The sequence below is a fragment of the Lissotriton helveticus genome, chromosome 2_1 (assembly GCF_964261635.1).
Source record: "Lissotriton helveticus chromosome 2_1, aLisHel1.1, whole genome shotgun sequence".
NCBI classification, from domain to species: domain Eukaryota; kingdom Metazoa; phylum Chordata; class Amphibia; order Caudata; family Salamandridae; genus Lissotriton; species Lissotriton helveticus.
The window spans coordinates 460,054,741-460,076,332 of NC_136059.1; the positions used below are offsets into that span (position 1 = coordinate 460,054,741).

The following is a 21,592-nucleotide window of genomic DNA, read 5'->3' on the forward strand; positions in this document are numbered from 1 at the left end:
ACGGCCATCTTGGAACGCCAGATTATTAAAGTATAATAACTCCATGAAGGCCGGCAGTGAGTTAGAATGCATGTGCATGCAGCTCTCTTGGAATGCTTTTTGCTCTACTGTATAAGAATTTATTTTCCAGATGATTGCTCATGCATGCTGACCCTGGCCACCGACAATGGATTTCTCATAGCACAACAAAAAGTGTTCCATGAGCACTGTGTTTGCACATGGGGGCTACTGCAGTGGCTCATTGTTGACTTTATTTTGTATACGTAGTTTTTCATTTACAGTAAATAAAGAATAGAAAATGGATGCTTCACACATGCATGGAGAGCAGAAGAGGGGAAAACCAACAAATAAAACAGCGGTATGTGGTGGGAAGGAGGGGGCAGGAAATGCATGGATGGGGAGAGAAAAGAGAAGGAGCCAGGGAGGGGAGGCATGCATTTAAATCAAAAGCCTTAATCCAATGCATCAGGTGTTGGCGGACAGCTTTTTGGCTTTGTCAATACTCGTTTTGTTATGGCTGTTGTAAATCGTTATTATTTGGAGAGCTGCTAGGCCCTCGCCAATATAAAACAAAAATTGGGTGAAAGGAAAAATACTGTTTAGGTCCAAAAAGGCACACTTGGTTATAGTAGTCTTGGGGTCCCCCATGCATGTTAGCAGCTCATTGGGTCTCAACGCAATGCTGGCTCCCACAGAAGGCGAGGAGCCAGCAGGGAATGCACGGGCCTTCAGGCTCATCTCTGCTGTCCCCAACGGAGAAGCAACATCGCAGGGGATGAGGTCCCTGGGGCCGAAATGGGCCTGGGAAGGGGAGCCGTGCAGCCCCCCTTCCATGTTTTAAACAAAATTAAAAAAAATGAAGGGCAGGCCCGTGGGATGGGATCCACGGGGGCCAAAATTGGCTCAGGGAAGCGGGGCCACCTGGCTCCCTTCCATTATTTAGAAAAGAAAAAAAAAGCCTGTGCCTCTGAGGGATGGGGTCCCCGGAGCCGAAGTCGACCTGGGGATGGAGGCCACATGCATCCCCTTCTTAAAATGCTTGGCCCTTGGGGTTGGGATTCCCCGGGCCAAAATCAGCACCAGCGAAGGGATGCTACGCAGCCCCCTTCCTTTAGAAAATAAAAAAGCCCTGCAACTCGCCGTAGGCCCTGCCCCCTTTCTCCACCACTTTGCAAACGTAGCTCCTACCACACTGCTGGTTGGAGAGGAGAAGGGGTGGAGTCTCCTTGGCTGCTGACTGTCCTTAGGTGCCAACAAGACCTCCTGTTACCTCCAGTAAGCTCCACACAGTAGGATTGCTGAGAGGTGGTCATAGACCATGCCATTTTTATCCACCAATCTGCAAATACTCCTCTAAGAACACTGCTGGTGGGGGGATGAAGTCTCCTTGCCTCTTGAGGGGCCAAGGGCCTCGGGACTAAAGTGGACTTCTTCCCCCAAGCAGCAGAGCACCAGGAGGTGTGTTTGCAGAGTGGTAGAGAAAAGGGGCGTGGCCTCTGACTACCTCTCAGCAATGCAGCTGTGTGTGTCTTACTGGCGGGAACAGGAGGGATAGTTGGCCCCCAAGGACCCTGACCCTGAAGACCCAATGGGACTTATTCCCCAAAAAGCAGCGTGCCAGGAGGCGTTTGCAGAGTGGTGGAGAAAGGGAGCGTGGCCACCGAAAACCTTTCAGCAAACCCACTGTGTAGGACTTACTGGAGGTAACAGGAGGGGTAGTTGGCTCACAAGGACCCTCAAAAGCCAAGGGGACTTTATCCCCCTACTAGTACTGCACCAGGATGCATGTTTGCAGAGTGGGGGTGAAAGAGTGCGTGGCCTCCGACATCTCATAAATCCTGCTGCGTGGGACTTACTGGAGGGAACAGGAGGAATAATTGGCCCTTCCCTCCTGTTACCTCCAATAAGTCCAACACAGCAGGATTGCTAAAGGGTCTTCGGAGGCCATGTCCCGTTTTTCCACCACTTTGCAAATGTGGCTCTTGGCGCACTACTGGTTGGGGGATGAAGCTCACTTTACTCCTGAGGTAACATGGGAGCCAAGAAGTACCTCCTTTAAGTCCTACACAGCGGCATTCCTGAGAGCTGGTTGAAGGCCAAGTCCCTTTTCTCCACCACTCAGCAAATGCCATTACTTATTAAAAAAAAGAAATAGAAATTCACTGAGAAAAAAAAGGTGACAGGGATGTTATAGTTAGGAATTAGCATTTAAAAAACCTTTTAAATTCACTGAAAGAACCAAAGGTTACAGTGGCGTTATAGTTAGGAAATGGAACTAAAATAAAAACAACCTTACAAATTCACTGAAAAAAACAGATTACAAGAACGTTATGGTTCGGCTCAGTTTCACTCGTACAAGCTAACTTGAACTCGTGCCCCCTCAATGCACTGCTTATGACCTCACATATTACATCACTCATCACATGGTCAATGACATCGCTGATGACATCTCAAATGCCGAAACAGAGTCCCAAGATGACTGCCATCACTTCCTAGTGGAAGTGGTGGCAGCCAATCAGAACTCATTTTGAGATCGGTCGGATCCGCGGACCCTGCACATCTTTAGATATGCATACATCTTTTTTCTTTAATAACTCCCAAACTACTGAACAGATTCACACCAAATTACAAAAAGATCTTTCTGGATCAAGATCTAGCTTTCTGCCAAATTTGATGTAATTCTATTCAGCTGTTTGCGCTCTAGTCGTGTCTAAAATCCCTAGGGGAAATTGCATGAGAAAATGTGGTTTGGGGCTCACCCTTTTTCTCAGCCCTCATTTGACGAATCACCCCAAAACTTTCTAGACAGCAGCTGAAGTGAGTGGAAAAGTAGGTTTAAAAATGTCATGAAGATTTGTTTAACAGCACCAAAGTTATTAGCAAAACATAAAAGGTTTTTCCTATGGAAAGAATGTCCTAACTATAATATATACTATTAGTAATATATCTATCCATCTATACACACACACGCATATATATATGCAGGTAAGCTGTGTCTTCCCCACTCCATATTACATAGAGGCAGAAATGGAAACGGACACCAGTTTTCTCTCCGTGCAAATTTTTTATTTCATTTCGTGCATTCCGCTATGACGCTTTTCAGCCCCTGGAGGCCTTGATATCACACACACACACACACATATATATATATATATATATATATATATATATATATCAATTCAGTTTTTCCCGTAGGGAAGTCGTTTCCTCATGCACTCCCGTGTGAAAGAATTCCAAAACCAACACCGGGTTTGAAGTCAGAATATAATTTCTTTAATCAGCAACCAGCATAACCCAACGCGTTTCGGTCTCTACGGAGACCTTGCTCACAGGTAATTGTGCTTGACACCATTTTACTGATTAAAAGAAAAAAAGGGGAAAGGGGGGTGGTACCCTTTCGAATTACATCACTTCCTGTAACTTGTACAGGTGTTCTGGGACATGTAGTTTAATGAATTAAATTTGTGCAATTTCCTTCATACGTGGTGCAGATTAGCAATTTGTTAATCATTTTCCAAAACATATAATTAGATTCTATTCAACTTGTACCTAAAGCATTTACCTCATGCATTGATATTTTAATTGAACCATAAAGAAAATTTCGTTTTTCACAACGTAACCATTATTGAAGCCCTCCAGTGGGCTTTTAACCCTTTTTACCATTTGCGCACAAGTTCAACAATTATGCATTTGATTTATGCATTGGAAACAATATCAACTCAAATAGATAATAATTGTAAATTATTTCCAGAAACAAATCTAAATATGGCAAATACTGATCCAAATCAACATGATCCATCCAATGATCAAGAACTACAAGTCATTAACTTATCATCAAGACAACTAAGTGAATTGGAACTAAAGGTTCTACAACGAGGCATGAATTTTTGCCCCACGAGTGGTATGAATTTAGCTGAGACACGGATAGACCTCTATAAATTCATAAGAAAGATTAAACTTGCCAAACTTTTCATTGATAAACCGGATATGGCCAATTACAGGAGAAAAACCATACAACCAACCGTTCAGATTCCCTTGGAGGATGCTGAACACTTTGTAAATTTTACGGGAAAAACTGAATTGATGTAAATCGCAGCGGGTCCTGCTGCGCCTCTCGTGCACCACCCTAGAGCACCCGGGAGCCTCCGAGCTTGGGCCAGATCGAATATATATATATATATATATATACACATACACACACACACACACACACACACACACACACACACAATGTTAGAACAATGATACATCCATGAACACAGATTTTCAAAAAATTTTGCTTGTATTGCGGAGAAATTTTCCCGTATAGTCACCTCTTTAGAAGAGGACGATAATAATAGAAAGTCGATTGTCACGCTGATTACGAATCCACTTCAGTAGCTTATTTACTGGGGCAGAAGTCTTGCTCACGATCCCTTTAATGATTAGGGTCAAGTTTCAGCAATCTGTGGCTGCTCCTGCGTACGTTCTTTCTTCAAGAATAAAACGGCATCTCCTTATTCTTGTATCTGTGTTCATGGATGTATCATTGTTCTAACTAGGATCTCCGCTAAATACAGCACTAAGTTATACTACGGGGATATTTTAATCGATCCTGAGTTATAATTCATATCTCCCAGGTACAGACGATTAAGAATACGATAAAGGGATCTACCTTATAGAAGCAGATGACCCTACAAATTTGCCTAACAAGAACAGAGAGTCTATATACTTGTTTTGAGAAAGATGGATTCATAAATTGACCCATCAAAACGCGTCGACGCCAAACTCTAGTACACAATCCGCCTATCCAGGCATGGTTAAAGAATACTAATCATAAACTGCTGAGTTCCATGCTATTGACATTGTTACATGACAGATGTGTAAACTGTTAAGACATATTGTATCTGTCTAGCTTTTTTACTCTCTACTTTTTATGTTATACCTGATTAATTTTTAATGTATTGTGTTTTTCTAATTTTGAGATATCATGTATATTGATTGTTTGGTTACTTTTTTTTAATGAATATTTTGTTACATGAATAATAAATGCATGTGAAATTTTAATCTTTGTGTTAGTGGTTTCCCCGGTTGTATATGGTCCAATCTTCAGGTGTGGTGTAAGAGCAAATTAGATAGTTAGGAGTCGTGTTGCATTGCCAGGCTGGACACACCTCTAGGGTGGACAGCCTGAAGTGAAGACGAAAGAAAGGATTCCACCATCTTGCGTGTGGTGGAATTAGGAAAGCTGGGGCGGGTGATTGCCACTCAGCACAGAAAATGGTCATATAGGGGTTGCAGTGACCCCAAGGGTAAGTAGCCCATTGTCTACTACCCTTCACTCCCCTTATCACCACTAAACTGAGTATTGGGGTTACAGAAATAAGATATGTCTGCTTTATGAAGAAAGAAGGACAAAGAAGAGCCCACCATGCGGTAACTGAGGATTTCCCCATCACTTGGCGCAAAACCCTGACATGCTGCTGTACCTCGACAATTGGATGGACCCGGCTCATCCAAAAAGTGGTGTCACCTCTCAAAGCTGTGGAGGAGCGGCCAACAACTTCATCTTGCCAGCAACATCTCCATTGGAGGAGAGTAGCTGTATCCCTGCATCTGCAGGCACTGCTTGCAAAGCCCCAACACTTCACTTCACAGAAGTCCTGAGATGCTAACTCCTCCTGGATTCTTCCTGTACCTATACCCAGGGTACCGACCCCGTGCAGCAGGTTTGTGGGTGGTCCAATCTGGACTCCAACAGCACAAAGACATACCTACCATTGAGGGACGTCAGGATCTACAAGGCCAGCATCAAGAGTGGCCCTGTTGCCTTGTTTTCGCCTCTCCACAGACTCTCTAGTACGAAGTCCCTCTTTAGGTTTGGCTGAACTGGTTTCTCAGTCCCTGCCTGCTGCCTCTTTCTGCAAAAAACTGAGAACCACAAGAGCCTCCCACAGCGCGACCCCACCAGACAAAGCACCACTGCACACGAGTCCTCCCAGCCTGAATACCAGTGAACCAAATGTGCCTCTGAGTGCCACAGGCCCTCGAAACTAGACCCCTATGGGTTCAACCACTCCGGTCACCCAGTCCATGCTTGCAGCCTCTTCTCATCAGGACAAGCCTGGAGGGAAAAAATATTTTCTGGCTCCACCTGTCCAGCTTCTTAGATTCCCTGTCTGTGGGTGAGGAAGGGAATGCGTAGTGAAAGTAGAGGCTTGGATCAACAAGCTCTCGGGGGTAAGGTGGTTGGTGAGGAAATTTGGGTCGCCCGGTGGAGGGCGATGGTTGAAGGTGAGTGTCCTATTCACAGGATCGCATATAATAGGCTTTGACCAGGTTCCCGGAAGGACATCTGTTAAGGCCTCTTTGAAGGTCAGCAAGGGTTCTGAGAAGGAGACACCTGGCTGACCCATGTCAAGATATACCTCTTGACTGCCACGGAAGGGAGCGTAAAGTCCAGGACCTCAGTTGGCCTTTGCACCACTCTAATTTATGATGCTTCTCTCCTCCATAGCCACGGTGGTGGGAGAAAATAGGCGAGAATCTGGAGAGGTATCTAGTCCACTGGCCTCACCCAATTCCTCGTACCAGTCCATGTCCTGGTAATGCTGGTCTTGAAAAGATTCCAGCGACCCCACCCAATCTTCCTCCATTCCTGGCCCTTCAGGATAATGCTGAGGAACATACCTAGGACATAAGGGTTCTACCGGTAACGGCATCGATCTGCCTCTAGGTCGTGGTAGATGAGAATGCGGCTGGTGACACTTGGGGGTCAGGAGTCTCTGTGTCAGGGCCGGTGACAATGGCATGACCGGCATCGGTCCGGATCCATCCATGGTAAGTGGGTGGGGTGGGGCTAGAGAATCATTGGGGCTAGAGAATCATTGGGGCCGGGCTGAAGCTGCTAGTGCAGAACATGATGGAGCACCCTCTGAGCCTCCGGGGCCCGGAGGCGCAGCAGTAGGGTCACGCTGCTCAAATAGGAGGAACATGACATCATCAATTTTTTGAGCTAGACGGCAGTCGCTCCAGCTCTCGAGAAGGCAGAGTAGCGCAGACCCGACCCAGGCGTAGGTTCAGAGTAACGAAACCTAGAATACCAAAACAGGGGTCGATAAAATGATGAAAAAAGCCTGTCAAAAAGTGACAGAGAGTAGCTCTCTTCCTGGATCAGCGCTGGCTGGCGCAGAAAAAAAACCTGACATCAACGCGCCAAGGTGGTACCTATAAAAGTGGCGTGGACGTCTCAACGGCGCCAACGTCACCTACCGGCGTGCAGGGGTATTGCTTGAAGAAAAATATTCTGGATAAATTCTGACACCTGGGAAATTCAAAGGGAAAGAATCCGTGGCTAGCTGTCTCTATCGGATCATATTTTATAGACATATGTGCCACTGAGTTGAACAGCTATGTATTGCAGCTTTAATCTTGGAGCTCACAGTAAAGGCCAGCAAACACAGTAAACTACTTTTGTTAAGTGTTTAGGGCTTTTCTAGGTTAATAATGATTCATTTTTCTAACAATACAGATAAAAATAATTGTTGGGAAATGTACAAACTCCCATAATAATTACTGAGTGCTAAGTTGGAACCTTATAAAGCACAGTTCAATCATTATCACATGTGTTTTGCAGTGGCAGCTGGTGGAATACTGATCTTGTATGAGGGCGCAAAGCGAGCAAGCCAGGATACTTCTAAAGATGATGATGATGATGATGATCTAAAGATAAACTTGCAGCAAGATGGTAACTTTCACAGCACAGCCTTTGAACAAATTGGCTAAAGATCCTGAGGATTTGAATGAACTATTCCAATAAATTTGTAGTGTGCCATGCAACTTTAAAATCCACCAAGATGTAGGGGCTGCCCTCCTCGAGAAACCCAGGGGCCAGAATTATCATTCTTTTACACAATGCAGCAAGACAGTTTGCTGCACTGTGCTGTGTGAAAGGGAGAGGGCAGGAATCTGCCATATTTACCAATATATGATGCATTTCTGCTCTCTCTCTGCGCTAGTGCACAATCTGCCTCATAGCACCAATGCAGGCATCCTTGGAAACAACAATTGCACACATTACTATTTTTTTTCTTTATTTACTCAGCTTAATATTTTGTAATTTTCTAAACTGATGTGCATTCTTTTTGTGTTGTTTTCACTGTGTTACTGTAATTTATGTGTTGCACAAATACTTTACCTCGAGGTAAGCCTAACTGCTCTGTGCCAAGGTACTAGAGGGTGAGTGCAGGTTAATTTATTTTGTCTTTCTTACTTACCCTGACTAGGTTCGTCTTGGACAGGGTGCAACTCTCTGCCAACTAGAGACCCAAATTCTAACAATTTCAAATTCGAGTGTAGCAAGAAGCCTTGCCCGAGAATCGTAATTATCTGAGTAGTAATTGTCTGTGTAGTCACGATTTAAGAAGATCTGGGCAGGCGTACATCAGGTAGCGATCTATGGCAGGTAGAGCATGTACTACTGCTCCACCGTACCAAGAGAGTTGATTAGTAGGGATTAAATATGGCGACATGCTCGATGTAAAATGGGAATACTGAACTGTGTAAAAGTCTTAAGGGGAAAGAAAAAGTATGGTCATGTTATAAAGCTGAAATATGTGGCTGTCCTGCTTACTGACACAATTGTGTCTACAATATGAACAAAAGTAATGTGGAAAAACAGAAGAAAAAAGGATTACGCTACTTACCCAGTAAGCATCTGTTCTTGGCATGTAGAGCTGTATATGCACATGCTATGCATAACCCTGCCATCTAGTGTTTGATCCGGATGTTTGCAGGTTGTTTTTCTTCGAAGAAGTCTTTCTTAGTTATGAGGTAAGGTGACTCTTCCTTTCGGTGATAGTGCGCATGGGCATCAACTCCATTGTTAGATTGGTTTCCCGCAAGAGGGTGAGAATGGAGGTGTAGTACAGAGATGTCCATGCATATGTAATATATATAAAGCAAAACTGCAACAGTTACAGGTGCCCGGGGTGGCGGGAGGTCACATGTGAATCTAAAGTTTACATGCCAATACAGATGCTTACTGGGTAAGTAGCACTAACGTTCGAGGCATGTGTGCTGTAGATACACTTGCGTTGCATAGACTATACAGCAGTATTCTCCCACTGCGGTGGCTAAACAGTAGATATAATGCAGTTGTTTGAAAAAGTGTTTTCAGCACCGCTTGGCCTACATTGGTTTGTTGATGTGCTAATGCATCCACCCAGTTATGTTTGGTAAACGTGTGTGGTGTGGACCATGTTGCTGCTTTACAAATGTCATACATAGGGATGTTACCTAAAAAGGCCATATTTTACGAGTGGAATGTGCTCTAGGAGGTATAGATAAGGAAAATGCTACTTACCAGTATGCATCTGTTCTTGGCATGTAGAGCTGTAGATTTGTTTACTTGTGCATAGATCGCCATCTGGTGTTGAGCTCGGATGTTTGCAGTTTGTTTTTGTTCTGGAAGAAGTCTTTGTAGTCATGAGGTAGGAGACTCCTGCTTAGGGTTATAGTGCATATGGGCATCGACTCCATCTTCAGATTTTTTAGCCATGGAGGGTTGTGATGGAGTTAGTAAGAAATAGCAAAGGATATTCATGTGCAATGTATCTAAGTAAGATAGTACTGGAACAGAGGTTACTGGGAAGGGAGATGGGTGTATACGAATCTACAGCGCTACATGCCAAAAACAGATGCATAATGGTAAGTAGCATTTTCAGTTTGAGCCATGTGAGCTGTGGATTGTATACTTGTGCATAGACTATATAGCAGTTACCTCCTTAGCGGTGGCTACCTGTATCTGTTGCAGTGGGTTGAAAAAGTGTTCTTAATACAGTCTGGCCCACGTTAGCTTTCTAAACGTGTGTGGTGTAGACCAAGTTGCTGCTTTGCAGATGTCATCTAGGGGAATATTCCCTAAGAATGCCATAGATGCCCCATGTCTACGTGTGGAGTGAGCTTTAGGTGGAATGGTTAATGAGAGTTTAGCTTTAGCATACCATGTTTGAATACATTTAACAATCCACCTCGCAATCCCTGTTTTTGAGATTGAATTCCCTTTATGAGGTGGGGAGAAAGCTACAAAAAGTTTAGTCATTCTAAAGGATTTTTTTCTTTCAATGTAATAAAGTATTGCTCTTTTTACGTCTAGCGTGTGAAGAGCTTGTTCTGCTACTGAGTCTGGTAGAGCGAAAAACACTGGGCGTTCTACAGACTGGTTAAAGTGGAAAGGAGACACTACTTTAGGTTGAAGTTTTGGGTTAGTCCTAAGAACCACTTTGCTATGATGAATTTGCAGAAATGGTTCTTGTATGGTTAATGCCTGGAGTTCACTGACTCTTCTGAGAGAGGTGATTGCAACCAGGAAAGCTACTTTCCAGGTGAGAAATTGTAATTCACATTTATGTAGAGGTTCAAATGGGGGACCCATGAGCCTGGTAAGGACCACATTTGAGTTCCATATTGGTGAAGGTGGAACTCTAGGTGGGATTATTCTTTTGAGTCTTTCCATAAATGCTTTGATAGCTAATACTCTAAATAAAGACAAATGTTGTCTGTTTTGGAGATAGGCTGCTTTTGCAGCGAGATGTAGTCTAATGGATGTATAGGCTAGGTTACGTTGTAGATGCAAGAGGTGACAGATGCTGTTTTGAATAGAAGCATCTAGTGCATTGATTTTGTTATTGATACAGTAAATCACAAATCTTTTCCATTTAGCGGCATAGCAAGATCTAGTGGTAGGACGTCTAGCCTGTTTAATGATGCTCATGCAGTCTGGCGGGAGATTGAGGTAACTAAACTCTAAGACTTCAGGAGCCAGATCGCAAAGTTGAGTTGAACGGGATCTGGATGCCTTATCTCTCCATAGTTCTGAGTGAGAAGCTTGGGTGAGAGGCGTTGCTTTTGATGAGAAACTACTGATAGTTCCAACAGGGTTGTGAACCCTTGTTGACGGGCCCATGTTGGTGCCACCAGGATCATTCTGAGGGAATGCTGTTTGAGTTTCCAAACCACTAAGCAAATAAGTGGGAGAGGTGGAAAAGCGTAAGCAAATTTGTCTGACCAGTTTATCCACAGCGCATTGCCTTTGGACAATGGGTGTGGATACCTGGATGTGGGCATTTTGCGTTTTGGTGTGTGGCAAACAGATCTATTTCTGGGTGGAGGAAATAGTAGCAGAACTTGAGGATGAAGTTCCCATTCATGGATCTGTTGTTTTGACGACTGAGCAGGTCTGCAATTTGATTGTGTAGTCCTGGAAGGTGTTCTGCAAGGGGGTATATGTTTTGGAATGGCCAATCTCAATATGCTTTGAGCTAGGTGTGAAAGCTGCAGAGAGTGTGTCCCCCTGTTTTTGTATATAACACATTGCAGTCTTGTTGTCTGTACGGATCAGGACAGCTTTTCCTACTAGGTGGAGTTGAAATGATTTTAGTGCCAGGAAGATCACTAGCAATCCCAGATAATTTATGTGGAATTGTTTTTGCTGCGGGGTCCATATGCCCTGAATAGTATGATTTTGAAGGTAAGCTCCTCAGCCGGTGAGCGATGCGTCTGTTGTGAGCACTATCTGTGGAACCAGGTCTAGGAACGGCCGCCCTTTGGCAAGATTTTTAGTGTTCCACCACTGCAGACAGCGATGTGTGCGGCTGTCCACCAACACCAGATCTGTTATTTGACCTTGAGCCTGGTTCCACTGACGTGCCAAACACTCATGTAAGGGACCTATCTGGAGTCTTGCGTAAGGGACTAAAAATATGCAAGAAGCCATCATTCCTATTAACTGCATGAACACTCGTGCTGGTATTGAATGTTGAGGCGTAGATTTTGATATGAGGGCTTGTATGGCGCTTATTCTGACTGGGTTGGGATATGCTAGAGCTTTTGAAGTGTTTATTGTAGCTCCTAGATATTGTTGTGTTGTGGACGGTTGGAGATGGGATTTAGAGAGGTGGATTGTGAATCCTAAATTGTGCAGCAAGTGTATCGTTTTGCGTGTGTGCTGCACACAGCTGCTGTGTGACTTGGCTTTTATGAGCCAGTCGTCCGGATTCTTAAGTGAGCCGCTACTACTGCGAGGCACTTGGTGAAGATTCTGGGTGCTGTGGTTACTACGAATGGGAGGACTTTGTATTGGAAGTGTTGTCCGTTTATCACAAACCTGAGATATTTCCTGTGAGCAGAGTGAATGGGAATGTGATATAGGGCGTCCTTTAAATCTAGAGTATATAGAAAGTCGCCTTGTTGGAGTAGTGGGAGTACCTGTTGGAGAGTGACCATATGAAAATGGTCTGACTGATTGTATAGATTTAATGGCCTGAGGTCCAGTATTGGTCTGAGAGAGCCGTCCTTTTTGGGTATTAGAAAGTATATTGAATACACTCATGTGCCTTGATGCGGCAAAGGGTCTGGTTCTATTGCATGTTTTTGTAACAGGGAGAGAATCTCTTGTTCGAGAAGGGTGAGATGTTCTGAGGACATTGTGCGTTCTCTGGGAGGAATGTTCAGTGGTGTACCAGTGAGTTCCAGGCAATAACCATACTAGATGATTTCCCACTTGTCGGTTGTAATGGAATTCCAGACATGTAGGAACTTTTATAGGAGTCCCCCGACAGGTGTTAGATGATCAGGGGAAACGTAGGCAAGTCACTGCTTATTGGGAGAAGGGGAGCTATGTGTTGACATGTCCTTACCTCTACCCTTAAAATTGTTTCCATTGTACCCTACTCTAAAGAAACTACTACAGGAAGAGGGTTGCATGTTGGACTTGTACGACGAATTGTTGGGGTCTGAGGATGTAGTTTTAGACCCTGCTCTATAGAATGAGCGATAAAAGGAGCCTCAGCTTGAAGGAGATTGCAGTGCTTCCACGGATTTAATCACATTGGTGTATTTTTTTCATTTTTTTCAAAGTCTTATCAACCTGAGGTCTGAAAAGATGTTTGTTTCTGGTTTAAAACCTGAAATTCTACGCCAGGCATACTGATGTAAGAGAATGCTGATGTTAAGCAGCATCTAGAGCACATCTAACATAAATATTAGATATAAGTTTTCCTTCTTGGACTAGCTCTTGTGCCTTTTTCTTGTGCTCTTCTGAGCGGTATTGAAGTAGGTTTTTCATCTCGTCCAAGTGTGACCTGTCATATCTCTCTAGTAGGCCATGAGTGTTGGAAATGTGCCAGTAATTAGCAGCTTGAGCACCAACCCTTTTACCAGATGCGTTGATAAGCTTAGATTCTTTATCTGGGGGAGGTGCATCTCCAGATATCTGCGAGTTTGCTCTTTTACGAGTGTTAGAAACTACCAGTGAATCTAGAAGGAGCTGTCCTTTAATGAAAACCGGATCAGAGGGTGAAGGTTTATATTTTTTTTATCAACCCTAGGGGTTAAAATTTGTGCACGAACAGAGTCCTTAAATATTTTATCTGCATGTCTCATCATGCCTTTTAACATAGGGAGACTCTAGCTAACTCTGTGTGAAGACCCTGGTGTCTCAAATAAAAAAAAACCTTCATTTAAGGTCTCTTTATGCAGTATAAAACCATGATATGCTGCTGTGCTGGAAATTAGCTCTAGATAGGAAACATAATGATCTTGAAGTGAAGGTTTTGCAGGATATAGGTCTGGATCATAATTCATAGGTGGATCAATAATATAATCATCCCATGGATCTGCAGGTAAAGGAATATTGTCATCATCGTTATCATCCCCATCTCCTTAATCAAGCTGGGTGTGAGGAGATCCCTGTTGTGTTATGTGTAGTGGATCTGAGCCTGGCAGTATTGGTAAAGGTCAAGATGGAGGAAGTGGTGGAGGGGATGGGAAAGTAGGATAGACAGGACTAGTAGCAATATCTTTCTTCTTCTTTCTTCTTAAGGGGGATCTTGTATCCAGTGTCCTCTGAACTGACCTTCCTTGTTGAAAGGTGTTTTGGCTAATATATGTCCAGTGTGGTTTTTTTCTGCATTGGATCCAATTTGTCTTTCATAATGTCTAAAATTGGTTAAGGGGGATCTGAAATATCTTCTTTGGATGTAGGGGACGAAAGTTTCGGTGCCGAACCAGACTTGTTCTTGGAAGTGGAAGGTTTCGGCTTTGAAGCTGACTTTTTTTTTTAGCAAAAGCTTCGGCTCTATAGTGGACTTCTGTTTCAAAATGGAGGATTTCGGCTCCAAACTAGATTTGGCTTTCAGAGGGGAATATTTCGGGTCCGAAGATTATCTTTCTCAGCTCGATCCTGAGCAGGAAGGCTTGACTACTTGTTTCGGTACTGGGCCCGAGGGCGGGGCGTCAAAAACCTCGTCTGGGTGCCGACCAAGGACCGAAGGCAGAGATGGAGGAGAAGCCTTATGTTTAGTCGAAGATAGCTTATGGGGTGCAGATTTTAGTACTCACAACCACCTGTTCCGCTGGAATGTTTTAGGACTCCAATTCAATCTCTAAGTCGGAATCGGATTCTGCGACCAAGAAGGCCTCTTCTTCCTCAGCTGTGGCTTCATGTTTGGTGTCTTCTCTGAATGAGTATGTTGAGTGAGTGAGTTAGTTGAGTGCTTTGGCAGTGCATTTCTCGTTGACGAGCCCAACAATCTCGAAGAGTCTTTTTCGATCCGAACGACAGACAGGCCTCGCAATTTTCTCCCTTGTGCTCCGGTGAGGCACAAGTTGCATACTTGGTGTAGATCGGTGCGAGGGTATCTGGAGCGGCACCGAGGACAGAACTGAAATGGGGTTGTTCCATCAGCAGAAGAATGGACTGATGCGGCTAGGCTTGAATGCCATCCACGATTTTTCGATCGAAGATGAGACTTTCCCGATCAAACGGCTATGCGGAGAGGGAAACGTGTATGATAACAATACCGACGAGGGTACAGCGGATTGCGCACCGAGGGGAACCCGAAGGATAGTTTTGAATCGGAGCTCAGCAATATAAGTCCGAACCCGATGGCGGAAAAAAACATTGGAGTCGATGTTCATGCGCACTATCACTGAAAGGAGGAGTCACCTTACCTCGTGACTAGGACAGACTTATTTGAAGAAAAACAACTTGCAAACATCAGGACCCAACACATGATGGCAGGAGTATGCAAAGCATGTGTATCTACAACACACATGCCTCGAACAATTCCCTCAAAGAACATTGCAATATTGTCAAATATTGATAAGTAGCACGGTCTCTTAAGAAACGTAAAAGCATATGCTCAATGCTTAAGTTCTTAATTTTAAATGCAACGATTGGTCTTTGTCTACACCCTTACCCATCTTCACAGACATAGGTATACTTTGGGGAGTAGACCTGTACCTGGATCTGAGCACTTAGTTCACTGGGATTGGTGACAAGAGCTGGAGACATAGACCCTTTCACTCTAATTTTTTTTGTAATGTGACCAACTCTTCGCATAGTTCAGCCACAGAAGAGAACAAAACAACAAAGAATAAACACACACTCAAATTGCAATCTAAATGGATGAAATTAAAATCTAAAATATTCTACATTCATAATATCCATGTTTAACTCACCAAACTTTAGCGTAGTAAAGGTGAGCTCAGGACCATCCGTATCTCCTTTCGCAGTGGACGCCCTCATACGAACCATGTACAAGGTATCACCAGTCAATGGGGAGAGAGAATATTCTGTTACGTTAGGATCCACAACAACAGCTGAAAGAAGTTAAGTACAAAAGCATTAAAAAAGAGATGATGATGCTTGTTGTTGCACTGTGAAAGCAGATGGTTCAGAATCTTTTACCATATTTTGTAACATTAAGGCAGGTGAATAAAACAGTGGTATGTGTGTGGTTGGATTCTGACAATTAACTGTTATTTAAGAAATGTAAAACATGATACTCAAACACTAAGATCATACAGCATATTGTCAAACAGTTGCCTGCACGATAGTGTCCCGTCAGTCCTTCTAGGTGGAGAATTAAAACAAATAACCACATTTGCAGGAGGTAGGATGTGGAATTCATGTGATAGTCTGCAGAGGCGTCTGAAGAACAAGCACTTGAGGTCGTAACATCCTGCCACATTGACTACATGCACCTTCTTTTCCATACTGGGTAGCAATATCAAAATTCCTATTTTTCTGTCTTCAAGAGTTCAGATAATAAATTGAGCTAAGGTCCTATAGCTATGAATGGAATACTTAACTAGCACTACCAGGTGAGATATTCATTAGCGTTTCCATTTAGGTACCTAACATTATGTTTATTTGGGGGTACCAAATCAGTGTTGGTAGAAGCAAGAACAATAAAACTAAAAAGAGCTAGGTAGAGAAGACAACATATGTTTTAAAAAATGCCAAGAAGAGGTACCACAGAAAGGTGGCATTTAAATGCATGCAGCTGGTTTATAGAACATTGACAGGGGTTAAGAGCTTTCTGTATATTTGCAAAATTAACTAAACCAAAAACTGTAATTCAACAATTTCTGTTTGCTAAGTAGCAGAAAGTAGTAAAATAAATCAGTAGGCCAATGAAGTACTGTTTATTAAATTTGGTGTGTACTTTAAAAAGAGGGGCTTTAATTACATTTTAAAGTTGACACCCACCACAATATACAAGAAGCACAATTAATAGTAGTAAAATGATTAGATGCAAAAAGATACTTAAAATTAATGCAAATTCACACAATAAATAGACATAGGCACTAAACCTAGCATTCATTGTACATTATTATTCCAGGTACAACAGAAAATGAGAGGTCTGATGGACCTCTCCACCATACATTGGTGTCTGGTAATGACAGAATATAAAACACATTTCTTGTTCTTTTTGCACATACAAAAAAGAATTTCCCACATGTCCTAAAGATAGGTTACTAACCTCACCAACTTCCATCTTATTACATACTATCCATTCAGAGATAAATATCACTAAGAAAGTAGATGACTTCCAGCTTTAGGAGCAAATCTGCAAGAATAATCTTCTATAAGAATATCCATCAGCCTTCAGACCACGCTGCAGCACTGAGACAGCCACAATTCAAGTAGCTGACAAAACTCTCCTCCTTAATAGGAACAACCCTTGCCTCCTCGTCCTTCTTGACCTCTCTACAGCCTTCAACACAGTTGACCATGCAGCTCTGATCAACAACCTGAAAACACCAGGGAATTTTCAGGCAGTATCTTGTAAAGTTTCAAATCCAAAATCACAAACTGGTGCTAGCTTGTGTGAACAGGTTCCATAAGATCACAGAGACTCACTTTTGCCAGTCATCTTTAACCTCTACATGGAACCTGTCAGATCCATTCCTAAAAACATGGGCATCAAGATCTATTGTATGCAGATAATATCTAATTGTCTCTTACTAAAAAAATAAAAAAAATAAAAAATCTGACAAACAGAGACCAAGTTCCTGCCTCAAGCTTACCGAATTATGGATGCCAACTGGCTTCTGAAAGCTCAACATCTTTAAGACTGAATTCCTCCTACTTTCCAACAGCAGCAAACCGGTTTAAGCCTAGATTTCCAACTTAAACCTACCCAGGTTCATACATGAAAAAAGGGTTCAAACAAAATGTCTGATATTCGCCCTCAAAACAGATATTGAATTGAAGCAATACACTGCAAGGAAGACCATGACAGCTTGGTTCCAAAATCGCCCTCTTGAAGAAAGTGAAGCTATTTCTCCCAGAAGATCCCTTCAGAGTAACTGTACAAGGCATAGTAATGTCCCATCTGGAAAGGGGCAACGGCCTGCTCAGTGGTCTCCCCGATACCACCGCAGCACTCATTAACGTGATATTACACATAGTGGCACGACTCGTCAAAGACTTGAAGAAATTCCACACATCACCTTCACATCAAATGACAGATCTCCTCTACTAATCCGGATAATCTTCCACACAAGCAGTATCACTTATAAAACCCTCAACAAGACCCCAGGCTTACCTGGGGAAAAAAACTAAGGGGTACAAGGCCGGACCAGGAGTCTGGATATCACCAGCATGCAGATGAAATACTTCAAGAAGGGAAAGAAAACCAGAAAGCAAGCCTTCGCTGCTTCAACTACAAGGATCAGGACAAGCGCCCCTATTGACATGAGGTCAGCACCAACTATCCTATAACTGAGAAAACCGATATAGACACATCTCTGCAAGGGAGCACTACCACGGATCTGAGACTCTTCCCTTGAACTTCCTCCAAATAACTCTATCCATGCGCCTATTCAGCAATCTGATGATCTCGACCTTGGCTTGTGCGCTACTGGTGCCGTACATACACACTCCTCTCAAAACCCCTTCCTGCTACAACCTATATAAATTAGAGGGGCGTGGGATTCCTATTGCCCAATAACCAGGACATAATGTTTGGGGTCAGGGACATCAAGTTTACATGTTTATTTTGTCCTTTAGGCTAGTAGGCCCAACCCCTTACAACACTTTGGCTGTCAGTTCACAATACCAAATCATGTATCTGTGAAAGAGCATAGTCTGCAGTTAAGGTAAGATTTCTATCTATATGTTCACGCTGCTCAAACTGCTGTTTATGGTTCATTAAGACAAAGTCTTTATTAATATGGTGATCGCTCTACAGAAATGTTGTGAGCTCAGCTTGCACTACTGACTGGTTCCAAACGCACAGACGTTCACAAAATTTAACAGTTTGATGCTATCTATAATGCGCTCAGAATGCTCTGTTATAAGATGTAAATATTCACAAAAGACTAAAGGCAATATTGATTATTCTTTGCTTTCAAAATATCATAACGAAACACAGGAACAATAAACAGGCAAACTAAAGGTGAAAAAAACCAAGCAGGCTTTGGATGTACATGGGAGCTTGAACCCGGTTTTGTTCCACGTGTGACTTCGGATTTTTGGGACAAATTAAAGAAGCGTATTAGTGATCTCCTGGAAACTAAATTGTCACCTATCTATGATCGCCTTACACATATATATATATATATCACACACACCCCCTCGCAATGAGGGATTGAGTCCGCACTCACAAAGGTTTTCAAAGTTTTCCAATTTTTTGTTTATTTTCATAATATCAGCTAATCAGTCACAAAACCGACGCGTTTCGCTGCTCCCACACGCAGCTTGCTCACGGTTAAACATTAGATTCATTCTGACCCCTCCTATTTCTACAGGGTAAAACGCCAAACAGATTCCTTTACAACACCTCACTTCCTGTATCACAAACGGAAGTGACCTGGGGCTTGTAGTTTTTAGCTGTTTCAAAAACTACAAAATCACGTTATGTATTACATGAATATTTTCGTATGCATTCATTGTGAGTTACCGACCTTGCATATTTACAATACATTATTGATCACGTTTTTGTAAGTGTATATCCTATTGTTGTTAATTCACACATCTTCGATCATTTCATCAACAAAACATTGTTATGCCCCCCAGTGGGCTTTAAAGCACTACATTTGTCAAACCAGTTAACTTGATACTGCTTGTACCTTATATTGTGCTAACTTCGCGCTATTTCATCATTACTTAGAAAGATTTTATCCGCCCTCTAGTGGGCGTTTGTCATGTATGTTGTGCTATTAACCCTTCAATTGTTAGACACTACCTTACTTTCATTTATGCATGTGGCAAAAACCATCTCTCATTGGATGTTGAATGCACATAAATACTTAATACAAATCATTTAAAGTCCCTTCTTGAATAATAAAGTTCATCATGAATATTATATACTGTCATTCAAACCATATTTTTGATAACCCAAACTGTCCCACTGTTATATTCTTCCACGTCACAAGTGTACATGTAGTTCTTCACTCTGGTTGAGCCCCCTTGGGGTCATCGTCCTGAAATTTAGGATTTGACGCGATTCTCTACATCTCAAACTTTTTTCTCTGTCACCTCCCCTTTCATGTGGGAGAATTGTTTCCAAGGCATAGAATTTCAAAAATGTCCAATCACTATTGTGTGAAGTCTCCATATGCTTTGCCACAGTATTATTTCTATCTTTATTCACTGTGGCTCTTACATGTTCAAGGATTCTTTTTTTCAATTCATTTTTGGTGCTGCCAATATATTTCAGTGCACATGGACATTCAATCACGTATACTACATGCGTGCTCAGACAGTTGATTAGTTCTTTGATTTGCCACATTTTGTTATTGGGCATCAGCACCTCCTTTTTGTTTACTGCTATTTGACACACCTTGCAGTGCTGGCATTTTATGAACCCTTTGGTTTTCATCCATTGAATGCCTTTTGCTTTTTTGGTATGGTCTTATCGGTGGATGCTGTGGATCTGTTCGGAGGAGAAGGAATGGAAAACCACTAGCTACGCAATGGCACAGAGGTTCAAAAATCGGGGATACAATAAAGAGGTCATCAAAAAAGGGTGGAATAGAGCCAACGCCAAAGAAAGAAAGGATGCACTAACTTTGAAACGAAAAAACACAGCATCCACCGATAAATCAGAAGACAGAAAAGTAAGATTGATTTTGGATTACACACGAGAATCCAAACAAATTGTAAGGATTATCAGAAAAAACTGGAAACTGCTACAACTGGACCCAACTGTTAACAAAATTATGGGTAAACATCCTGAGATCACATATAGAAGGGCGAGAAACCTCAAAGATAGACTCATACAAAGCCATTATAAAGACCATACCAAAAAAGCAAAAGGCATTCAATGGATGAAAACCAAAGGGTTCATAAAATGCCAGCACTGCAAGGTGTGTCAAATAGCAGTAAACAAAAAGGAGGTGCTGATGCCCAATAACAAAATGTGGCAAATCAAAGAACTAATCAACTGTCTGAGCACGCATGTAGTATACGTGATTGAATGTCCATGTGCACTGAAATATATTGGCAGCACCAAAAATGAATTGAAAAAAAGAATCCTTGAACATGTAAGAGCCACAGTGAATAAAGATAGAAATAATGCTGTGGCAAAGCATATGGAGACTTCACACAATAGTGATTGGACATTGTTGAAATTCTATGCCTTGGAAACAATTCTCCCACATGAAAGGGGAGGTGACAGAGAAAAAAGTTTGAGATGTAGAGAATCGCGTCAAATCCTAAATTTCAGGACGATGACCCCAAGGGAGCTCAACCAGAGTGAAGAACTACATGTACACTTGTGACGCGGAAGAATATAACAGTGGGACAGTTTGGGTTATCAAAAATATGGTTTGAATGACAGTATATAATATTCATGATTAACTTTATTATTCAAGAAGGGACTTTAAATGATTTGTATTAAGTATTTATGTGCATTCAACATCCAATGAGAGATGGTTTTTGCCACATGCATAAATGAAAGTAAGGTAGTGTCTAACAATTGAAGGGTTAATAGCACAACATACATGACAAACGCCCACTAGAGGGCGGATAAAATCTTTCTAAGTAATGATGAAATTGCGCGAAGTTAGCACAATATAAGGTACAAGCAGTATCAAGTTAACTGGTTTGACAAATGTAGTGCTTTAAAGGCCACTGGGGGGCATAACAATGTTTTGTTGATGAAATGATCGAAGATATGTGAATTAACAACAATAGGATATACACTTACAAAAACGTGATCAATAATGTATTGTAAATATGCAAGGTCGGTAACTCACAATGAATGCATACGAAAATATTCATGTAATACATAACGTGATTTTGTAGTTTTTGAAACAG

The 21,592-nt window shown here is 42.3% G+C and overlaps 1 protein-coding gene across 3 annotated transcripts in view; it reads right to left on the reverse strand.

The window, feature by feature from the left end:
* IL6ST (interleukin 6 cytokine family signal transducer) overlaps nt 1-21,592 on the reverse strand; it is a 564,825-nt gene that overhangs the window by 63,727 nt on the left and 479,506 nt on the right. For all 3 annotated transcript variants that reach the window (XM_078675107.1, XM_078675108.1, XM_078675106.1), the window contains one exon: nt 15,502-15,642. In XM_078675107.1, coding sequence (XP_078531233.1) covers nt 15,502-15,642 — 141 coding nt within the window. The remainder of the gene's footprint in view (nt 1-15,501; nt 15,643-21,592) is intronic.